The sequence below is a fragment of the Pyxicephalus adspersus genome, chromosome 1 (assembly GCF_032062135.1).
Source record: "Pyxicephalus adspersus chromosome 1, UCB_Pads_2.0, whole genome shotgun sequence".
Taxonomy (NCBI): domain Eukaryota; kingdom Metazoa; phylum Chordata; class Amphibia; order Anura; family Pyxicephalidae; genus Pyxicephalus; species Pyxicephalus adspersus.
The window spans coordinates 2,363,500-2,373,191 of record NC_092858.1 but is presented as its reverse complement, the minus strand read 5'-3'; the positions used below and the strand labels follow the sequence as shown (position 1 = coordinate 2,373,191).

Here is a 9,692-nt window from a genome sequence, read left to right as displayed (position 1 = left end):
TGTGCCATTCATTGTCCCCTTCTGATCACTCTGTGCCATTCATTGACCCCTTCTGATCACTCTGTGCCATTCATTGTCCCCTTCTGTTCACTGACTTTTTTATCGTACGGCCGGGTAACAGACTCCGTTAGGGCAGGGATCAGCAGCTTGCTTGTCCTTCTTGGCACAGAGTCGCAGGCACGTGCGCGGCCTTTGAAGTTACTTTCTGTTTCGCTCTGCACTGCAGCCAGCACCGAGGAGTCACACAGAGGCACACAGTTACCCACCGTACCACCCGAATGGGAGATTCTTTCATGCGCAGGTATAGGGGGGTGTCTTATTTGCGGGGGGTGCTTTATTTTATTGTCTGGGGCAAAATCGGGGGGGGTGCCTTATTTGATGGGGATGGCTTATCATCGGGGAAACACGGTAGTTAAAAATTGACTATATCAAGCACAACCTCAGAAAAATACCAGAATGTACGACAAATTGGCTCCACATGAACTTACCCTAACTTGACGCGTTTCGCAGTTAATAATGCTGCTTTCTCAAGTGTATAGGAAGTCAGGGTATTTTTCTAAAAATAAAAATAATGTGAGAAGAAAGGAAGAAAAGAGGAAGGGAGGCTCTTTATAGGCACCAATGTGATACCTTAACTAATTTCAGATAAAAATGCACTTTAATAATTTTAAGATATTGATTAAAAGGGTCAACAATAACATAGTTACATGATTCCCATATAAACAAATACTTAGCAGTTGTTTGTTATTTAGAGAGTCCCACTCGTTGATAAATTTAGGAAGAAGAGATGTTGTAATGTGTTTTATATCCAACACGTTTTGCCCACAAAGGGGTTCATCAGGGGATTTTTTTATATAGTAAACGACAACTCTCAGGACTATAAGGACAATACAGCATTAAAATAGAGTCCAATAAAAAATACATGCTTCAACACTGATTGATAAACAATACATAATAGTCATATGCATAATAAATGCAATCTTCATACATTATTTATTATAAGGGTAAAAAAGGATAATTGATATAGATAGCATCATAAGGATATAAGCAGCAAAGGTTTCCCAGTGCAAATGATAATACATAAATAGTATTCTTGGAATCCAAAATGAATGGAGAAAAAGAGGAAAGGATTATAAATGATAACAAATTTAAATGGTAGTACTTACATCTAGGAAACAACCTTCAGCACTAGCAGATTTAATGGTAATGATAGAAAAGGAGTTGCCTCTGTAATCTGTCAAGGAAATAATAATTCTCAAAAAAACTAGTAAACATGACCAGTGAGAGGTATGAAAACAAAAGGAAGGAAAACAGGATTAACAGTTCAGTATGGATTAGCTAGAGCTGGTAAAAGTATAAATTGATGATACTCAAAAGGTCAAGAGGGACAAAATATACCTAAAAAATAATAATAATAATAAACCCAACAAAAGTTAAAAGGTAGGGAAGACATTTATTGGGTTTATTATTATTATTACTATTATTATTATTTAGGTATATTTCGTGTAGGGCTCTCTAAAAAACAAACAACCGCTAAGTATTTGTTTTTATGTATGGGAATCATGTAACTACGTTATTGTTGACCCTTTTAATCGATATCTTGAATTTTATAAAGTGCATTTTTTATCTGAAATTAGTTAGGGTATTACATTGGTGCCTAAAAAAAGCCTTCCTTCCTCTTTTCTTCCTTTCTTCTCGTATGTTTGGCCTTTATTAGTTTATATAGTCAAGGCTCAGCACCACCCTTAGAGGTTAAACTAATATATATTATTTGGGTGCACTACTTTGCATTTTTTCACATGAATGTATAATCAATGATAATTGAAATGTATCTTGATAACCTTTCATGTACTAAACCAAAAACTTCAATCTTATTCAAGTGGAGGATAAACAAAGTTTTTATAATAGTAACATCTTCAAGGGTTCTATTTATAAAAGCCGAGATTCTGCCATTACCCATTCTCTGGAGAATCAATTCGTTGAAAACACATGTACCTGGATGATTCCCATCAAATTCAGACTTTCAGATTCACTGATTTATAATTAGACCTCAAGATTTATTCACTGATGAATAAGGTAATAAGTATGAGGAAGGTTTCATACAATGAATATTCAGTTGTTTATTTGGCTTTTCATTATTGCCTATAATACAAAAGGTCAAAGTAAGAAATGGAAATGTAAAAATAGTGCGAATGCAAATAATGTAAAAAAAAAAAAAAAAACTAGAAACTAAAATCTAGCTCAACAAAGCAGCAAAAAGAAGGAGTTCATTAGCACTAATAAAATTGTTTTTATGGATTTATTTAGTAAAACTTCTATTTTTTTTAAATATACTGCGGAGGATAAACTTAAAACGGCAGGCTGGCAATGGGGTACCTCCAAGCAAAAGGTTTTCAATAGGGCTCCTGACCATAGTTATTAAACAGAGGTGGCAAACCAACAAAAGCTTCCCTGGTGGTGTCAGCATCACAAGAGTCTTTCAAATCAAAGGTAATAGTCCATAATAGTCCATATTGTTGGATCTGGCTTCCAAACCCGCACTTCACCTTCAACAGATACAACTGGATGAACTGGTTCACACAGCCCCTGCTGCTTAGCTCCAGATGTGCTATATAGGCTTGTGTACCTCGGAATTGTGAATCTGCCCCAATCTACTCTTGCAGATTCCCAGAAAATCCAGCCCCCGGACAGAAATTCCTTGCAAATCAATCTCTCTTCAGTAATAAAACCTGAGAAACCGCAGTCCCACATAATGCCCATCCAAGACTTTTCCCTGTAATACATCCAAACATCCCCACTTTGGTGTCATCTGTCCAGAGGACATTGTTTCAGAAGTTTTGTGGTTTGTTCAGATCCTAAGTCATGCCACCATGTGGTTTTCAGAGAGAAGACGTTTTCTCCTGGCAACCCTTCCATACAAGCCATACGTGTTTAGGCTTTTTCTAATTGTCATGTCATGAACTGTAACATGTAACATGCTGACTGAGATGTGTAGAGTCTAAGATGGAGTTCTTGGGGGTTTGGTAATTTCTCTGAGGATTGCACGGTCTGACCTTTGATTGACTTTGCTGGGAAGTCAACTCCTGGGATTATTGACAACCGTCTGCATTGTTTTCCATTTGTAAACAATTTTGTGTAGAATGATGGACTTCAAATTGTTTTGAAAATTGCCTATATAATAATAATAATCCTCCCCAGATTGATGGTCAGCAACAATTGCTTCTCATTGTGGATGTCTTTCCCCCTTGGCATTGTGGTAACACACACCTGAATGCTTTAGACTGACTAAACTTCTGCTTTTATGAAGGGGTCACACTGGCTGATAATCAATAAACAATACATTTGATGAGCAGAACCTGGCTGATACTTACCCTCCTCATTCCTATGGAAGTGGTAATGGTGAACTTAGTTTTTTACATAATGCTCCACATTTTGACTTAGTAATTGTTAAACTGTAAAATTGTTGTTTTCAAAAAAATTGTTTTAAAATTTCTTTTATAATTTTTTAATATTTCTGCGTAATATTTTGGTCAACACTATATGGCGCTATGTCCTCTTGTAAACTGTGTAACAAACTCCTTAATAATTTCACTTGTCTTCAATGGCTATGATCTGTCAAACCCTAGAGCTAGTTATTACTGATGTGGGATTCACACTGTGACAAGGATGGACCCAATTATAAACCAAGATTTTCTTCTAATAGCATAAGAGAAAAAATGTTGGCTTATACCTGAGTATATACAGTAGCTTTTTGGAGAGAAAGAGTTAAAAATGTATTAGTTTTCAGTTTAATAAGCTTTTGGTTAAACACACCCATCTCTGTAGATCACTGCTGAAGTAGACAGATTAGGCCAATAATTGTAAACTTAAAAGGTGTAAGGGGCCTCATATGCAGCCCCTGATATCACCAATGGGTCACAAATACTACTTAATACATACACTGTTGTAAAGGACTTCAGAGACTGCACAGATACTATAGGAGATGCTTATAAGTTCAGATGGTGAATAGAAACAGAGATTAAAATTTAGCTTGAAGCTCTAATCTTGCTCTATTCTATCCAAAATTAATGAAAAAAAGTTTTTACTGGTGTTGGACTTCAAGTAATCCAGTGACCAGACTATGAACATTCATAACTTTCCTAATGGGCAGAAGCAAGCCCTCACTGACTTGTAGCTGCAGGCATTAGGCAGAAATTCAGCAGCAGCCGGGTGTTCTATGGAGCCTTTAGTGGTGAGGATGTTGTGCTACTGGTTGCTGCCAGGTTGCGGTCCTTAGGCACACCAGGGTGGGCAGGATGATAGACGGTACCAAATCACTAGGCAAAAACATTGTCAAGGAAGGCCGGCGTCGAAGCAGGCAACAAGCAAGAAAGGTCAGGAACAAGCCAGGGGTCAAGAACCAGAAATCCAGAAATCAAACCCTGGTGACACAGGAAACGACAGGAGGCAGGAGTGACATGGGAGACACAAGAATCACTGCAGACACAAAGGAAAACTGGAATAGCACAAGGGAACAGGCAGGGAAACAGACTGGGCAACAAGGGGTTAACAGGAGCTGGGCAGGAAAAGGCACTGAATTAAACAGCAGGTGTAAAGAAAATGTTTCAGAGAGCTAGGGACTCTGCACTAGTGGAGACACGTTGCACGAACGCTGAGTGCTGTGTCTGAGCCAGGTAAATAGCCAAGGATGATTAAGAGGCTATTGCCTGATTGACCAGCAGGATGGGCGATACTGATAAGTCATGGAGGAGCAGGAGCTCCCTGGGTCAGAATTGCCCACATGCGCTGTAGAGAGGTACCTGCACTTTAGCAAGGAAGAGGTAAGTGTGACAATAAAGATGAATAAAGATCGTCCAGAAAAGTAAGAAAAGAAGAAAGATGGTGACACCCATCACTGGAACAGGTGAATCGACCTGGATTTAGTCCTGCTTGGAAACTTATTTTTGTTTTTTTACTTTTATTTTTTTAGCATTAAAATGTTTTCTAATCAGGGGGTGGGGGGCTTTAACTATGAGGATCTTTCATAAGATACTTAGTTTCCCTTTATCAGTTATTTTGTTTTCTCCATTTTTTACAGACAGGTTTACATAATGCTTTGCTAAAGTCCGACTTAGAGAAAAAAATCCAAATCCATGTTCAATTTAATATTGGCAACTTCTGGTGTCAACAGTGAGCAGTCCCTTGCTTCTCATAAATTCTTACAAGAAGGACTCCAGTCTGTGATGTGAATATAAGAGCATTGGCAAGGCTACAGACTAAGTAAAATGTTCACAACATTCCTATAAGCAGTTCAGTTTGGAACATTGAAATTCAGTATCTCCAATGTTTGTAAACATGTGGCCCCAAAAGTTTCCCCACCGTGACTATCTTCATATACCATCAAATGCAGAAGTGAAAGCCATACCATTTAGGTCCTTGCCTCTTCACATTGTGCAGAAGTTTCACCAGATGGATAGTTACATCGATAGTAACAACGCCCCTCACGTCATCTTTGTTTCGCCTGTAACCAAAAGCACAATGCACAGAAACCACAAGCTGAGCACATTCACCAAAGAGTCTACAAAGCAGATGTTCTCTGAGGGAAACCATTTTGCTCCGACACCAAAAAAGATTATGACCGGCCATGCCGATGACGCTGAGGATTGCTTTGTCCCTATAAGATCCTCCAAAGCCATTGCTTCAACAATTTTACAACTATCACAGATGGGCAAAGACAAGACAACTGTAAGTCATAATGAAAATGTGACGGGTAAAACTGAAAACACCCAAAGAGTGGTGGATATTAAAGTCAGGGCTTTGTATAAATACAAAAACACAATGTACCTCTTGCCAGCGCAAAAAGCCACAGGAGAACCTTACCAAAAAGATTTAAATGGAATCATGGACACACTTCCCTCCACCATTGGAGTAACGAAAGATAAATGCGATACAATGAGCAGAAACGATCTCCTTAAAAACAAAATGCCAAACATAACCCGGCCCCATCATACACAACGAAAGGTAACAGAACAAACTCACAATGAAATCCAGTTCTCCAAGACACCAGCACTAAATCCATCACAAGGCCGAAGTCTGCAGGAAAATCAGGTAAAATTTTAGGAGTCCTAATTAACCATTTTCTGTTTTTTGTTTTAATAAAACAGGGATCAATATATATGCCAATATGTATGCCAGAGTGCCATGTGGCCAATTTGTGCCTAAACCATAATAAAACACTTTGTACGGACTGATTGCAATATATATTACACATTACATATTAAAAACATAATTTATTATATTTTTTAAAAAGGCGGAGATATATCTGCACTGTAACAAGTACATATATTTCACATTAAATCTCACAGAGTGTTCAATGAATTTTGCAACAAAAGCTTCCCACGGACTGATGAGAGGTATCATGTTTAGGATCAAATCTACCAAATAATAAAACCAAAGATAGCCACAACTATTACTGCGAATCCAAGGGGGATCAGACCAAGAGGTGCCGATAGCCACCATGAAAGACGCGAAATGCGTCACACATTCTGTGCAATTATTGTTCTTGTTACAGTAAACATATCTACAATTTTTTATAATATATAAAATTTTATGTTTTTATTATTTTTATGTAAAATGTCTGCCTTGAAAGTCCATAAAGTGGTTTATTATGGTTTATGCACTTTCTGTTTTTACTACACTAAATTCAAATTGTTTGCGAGACTTCACTTAAGCTTTAGCAACATAGATATAGGACAGTAGTTTTCAAACACCTGAAGGAACCCATTACAATATGGATTGATATTATGAGCATTGCCTGAGAAGCCAATAATCTGCAAATGTCATTGAGCAAATAAATCCATGTGTTGTTTAATTGTATTACATTAATTTCATATGTCATTTGAGCTGAATAGGAGATCATTAAAGAAAAACTTTTATTAAATAAATGCATTCCTATATAACCCCTTAGTTAGCCCTAATCAGCCCTCAAAAACTCCTATCTTTCCTCCTCCTCATGCACATAGTTAGAATAAAAAAGTATATTGCATTCAAGAGGTAGATTAATAAAATATTAATAAAAATATTAATATAATATGAGTGCATTTACAGGACCCTAAACCCAGATATGATACACAGGATGGAAAAAATGCTATATTCCCCAATTTGCTCCAACAGGGAGAACAAATCTTTCCTGACCCACAAAGGCAATCAGATATTCATTGGATCAAAATGTCTTACATTTATTTATAACATTTACTGCTTATCAGTGTTAATAGCTGAGTATTTTCTGTGCATTCAAAATGTACCCAGAAATCTATAATGTTATCAGAACAAATAGGCAAGAGGGGTTTGGGACAACAGGGCAAAAAGAAGAAACAATGTATTGTAGGCAATCTACAGTTTTAACAATTCATACAGTTCACCAAGCAAATTCACTGGTGATTACACATAATAGGATATATCGGGGGGTAATCAGTTTTACGAGTCTATGTACCATGTAATTCCAATGCGTTTCACAGAAAGTTCTGCTTCTTCAGGGGAGGTGTGTGTCCAAATGTGTAAAATATATATATCAATTACCATCTGCTACTGAAAACATCAAAAAGTAAAAAAATAAATGAAATAAAAATCACATAAAACAATTATTATTAATATTAAACAGGATTTATAGAGCACCAACATAATTTGCAGTGCTGTGCAATAAAATCTTACCCCAATAGGTTCACTGTTGTCCAGAAGATAGTAAGTGGTAGTGTGACAGCGCTGAGTTGAAAGATTAAAGGGAAATTAATATAGATAGCTCTTACGGGGCAGACACTACTTAGGAAGTATTATGTATTAGGGAAAAAAATGTAACAAAATGCTTTTTTTTGTTACCCACCTCCCCGAAAAACAGAACTTCCTTACTGCGAAATGCATTGGGCCTACATGGTGCATAGACACGTAGAACTGATTATCTTTTGATATACTTGGCCTGATTTATTAAAGCTCTCCAAGGCTGGAGACGATACACTTTCATCAATATACCTGGGTGATTCAGCAAACCAGGAATGGATTTCTTTTTCAATCATTGACCAGATTACAGGTTTTTGGATTACCCAGGTTCACTGACAAAAGTGTATCCTCACCAGTCGTTGTGAGCTTAAATAAATCAGGCCCGTTGTGTGTACTCAACTGAACTTGTTTTGTTAGTTATATGAATTGTTAAAACTGTACCTATGTAGATTGCCTACAATAAATTTGTTTTTCTTTTTGATCTGTTGGCACTCTTTCCCCCTTGTCCTGATAACATGAATCATTGATTACCTTAGGGACTTTGGCATAAACAGTAAACTCATTGGACCTAAACCTTCTCCAAATGCATCCAGCAATCATCTGAGCTGACTAGAAGTACGTCCCTATGAAGTCTATTGTGGATTTTGTTTATTTTGAGAATACCAAACACTGAGATAGCAATTTTAAAATTTTAAAAATAAAATAGAAAATCCAACAACATAGCATTGTATGTATGGGAACTAGGAGACCTTAGTTGTCTTTTGGCCTTTGTTGGTTGGATTTAATAAAGTTGCAGTTGTCTTATTCCTATTGAATGGAAGTTATGTGTTTTTTTAAGTTTGTTCGTTAGTTTGATTTTATAAAGTTACAGTTGTTTTATTTTTAATTAGTGGAATATGTTAAAAGTGGTTCTTTAGGTCACTTTCATATTGAAAAACTCTACTCAAAGATGTATTTACTTAGGCTACATATAGGGGCCCTGTTCCACTTGGTGTAAACTCCTAATGCTGCACATATATATGCACAATATATGCAACATTCTCAAAATTGTTTAATAATTTACAAACTTAATAGGCTATAACAAAGGTGTTTTTTTACATTAGCTTCCTTTGGTGATGAGACAAATCAAAAGAAAAATGGACTTTGAGGATGTAAAATCTGTAAAAAAGAGACCTAACCCTGGAGGGTCAAATACAAATCACAAAAGAACTGAAACTGAAACACCCACCTTTTCTATTATGGAGCCTGAAGCTTCTTTAGAAGTTTCTCCTGGGGTTCTTGAAGAATTTCCAGGTTTCTCCTGCAGTCCAATTCAAACATCAGCGTCTAAAAAGAAGGCAGAAAAAGCAGCAATGTCTCCATCCAATCCATTGTTATATATAGAACCTCAAATTTCTCCTCCAACTGATATTTATAAAGAATGTACTGACTCTAGATCCAGCTCACCTTTCTCAGCAGTTACCATTTCTACAGATACCTCAGAAGGTTTTGAGTCTGACCAGGATGAAGGATGGTTTATCAAATCTCAACCACCCAACATCAAGGAGAGGCCTGGTCAACCATCATTTGTACGTCATCAAGATGAAACAACCCAAGACGAGACCATTCAGAGGCTTCAAAAACATATGAGAGAGTGTTATGAAGTGGTGCAGAATATACTTGCCAAAAAATAAATGTAACTAGGTCCTACGTTCAATTTTACATTGTTTTATTACCCAGCACTGGTTGATCACACAACATTCCATCTGATGACAACTTGATTTAGCCTAAAACATCCAATGAGTAAGTTTATTTTACTTAATAAATTCAATAAGAAGAAGATCAGGTTAAAGACCAACTTGATGAAGACCACAGCAGTAGCCAATTAAGATTTGTGGGCATTCTTTAAGCACAGCTCCCACCACAGCATTTCAATCAGATTGAGTTCTGGACTTTGACTG

At 36.8% G+C, this 9,692-nt stretch overlaps 1 protein-coding gene across 1 annotated transcript in view; it reads left to right on the top strand.

Moving 5' to 3' along the window:
* The window catches only part of LOC140323361 (uncharacterized), an 11,030-nt gene extending 1,344 nt beyond the window's left edge, over window positions 1-9,686 (top strand). Inside the window, exons 2-3 of the mRNA XM_072400361.1 lie at window positions 5,078-6,087; window positions 8,856-9,686. Coding sequence (XP_072256462.1) covers window positions 5,323-6,087; window positions 8,856-9,425 — 1,335 coding nt within the window. The 5' untranslated portion in view covers window positions 5,078-5,322 and the 3' untranslated portion in view covers window positions 9,426-9,686. The remainder of the gene's footprint in view (window positions 1-5,077; window positions 6,088-8,855) is intronic.
* Window positions 9,687-9,692: the final 6 nt, after the last annotated feature.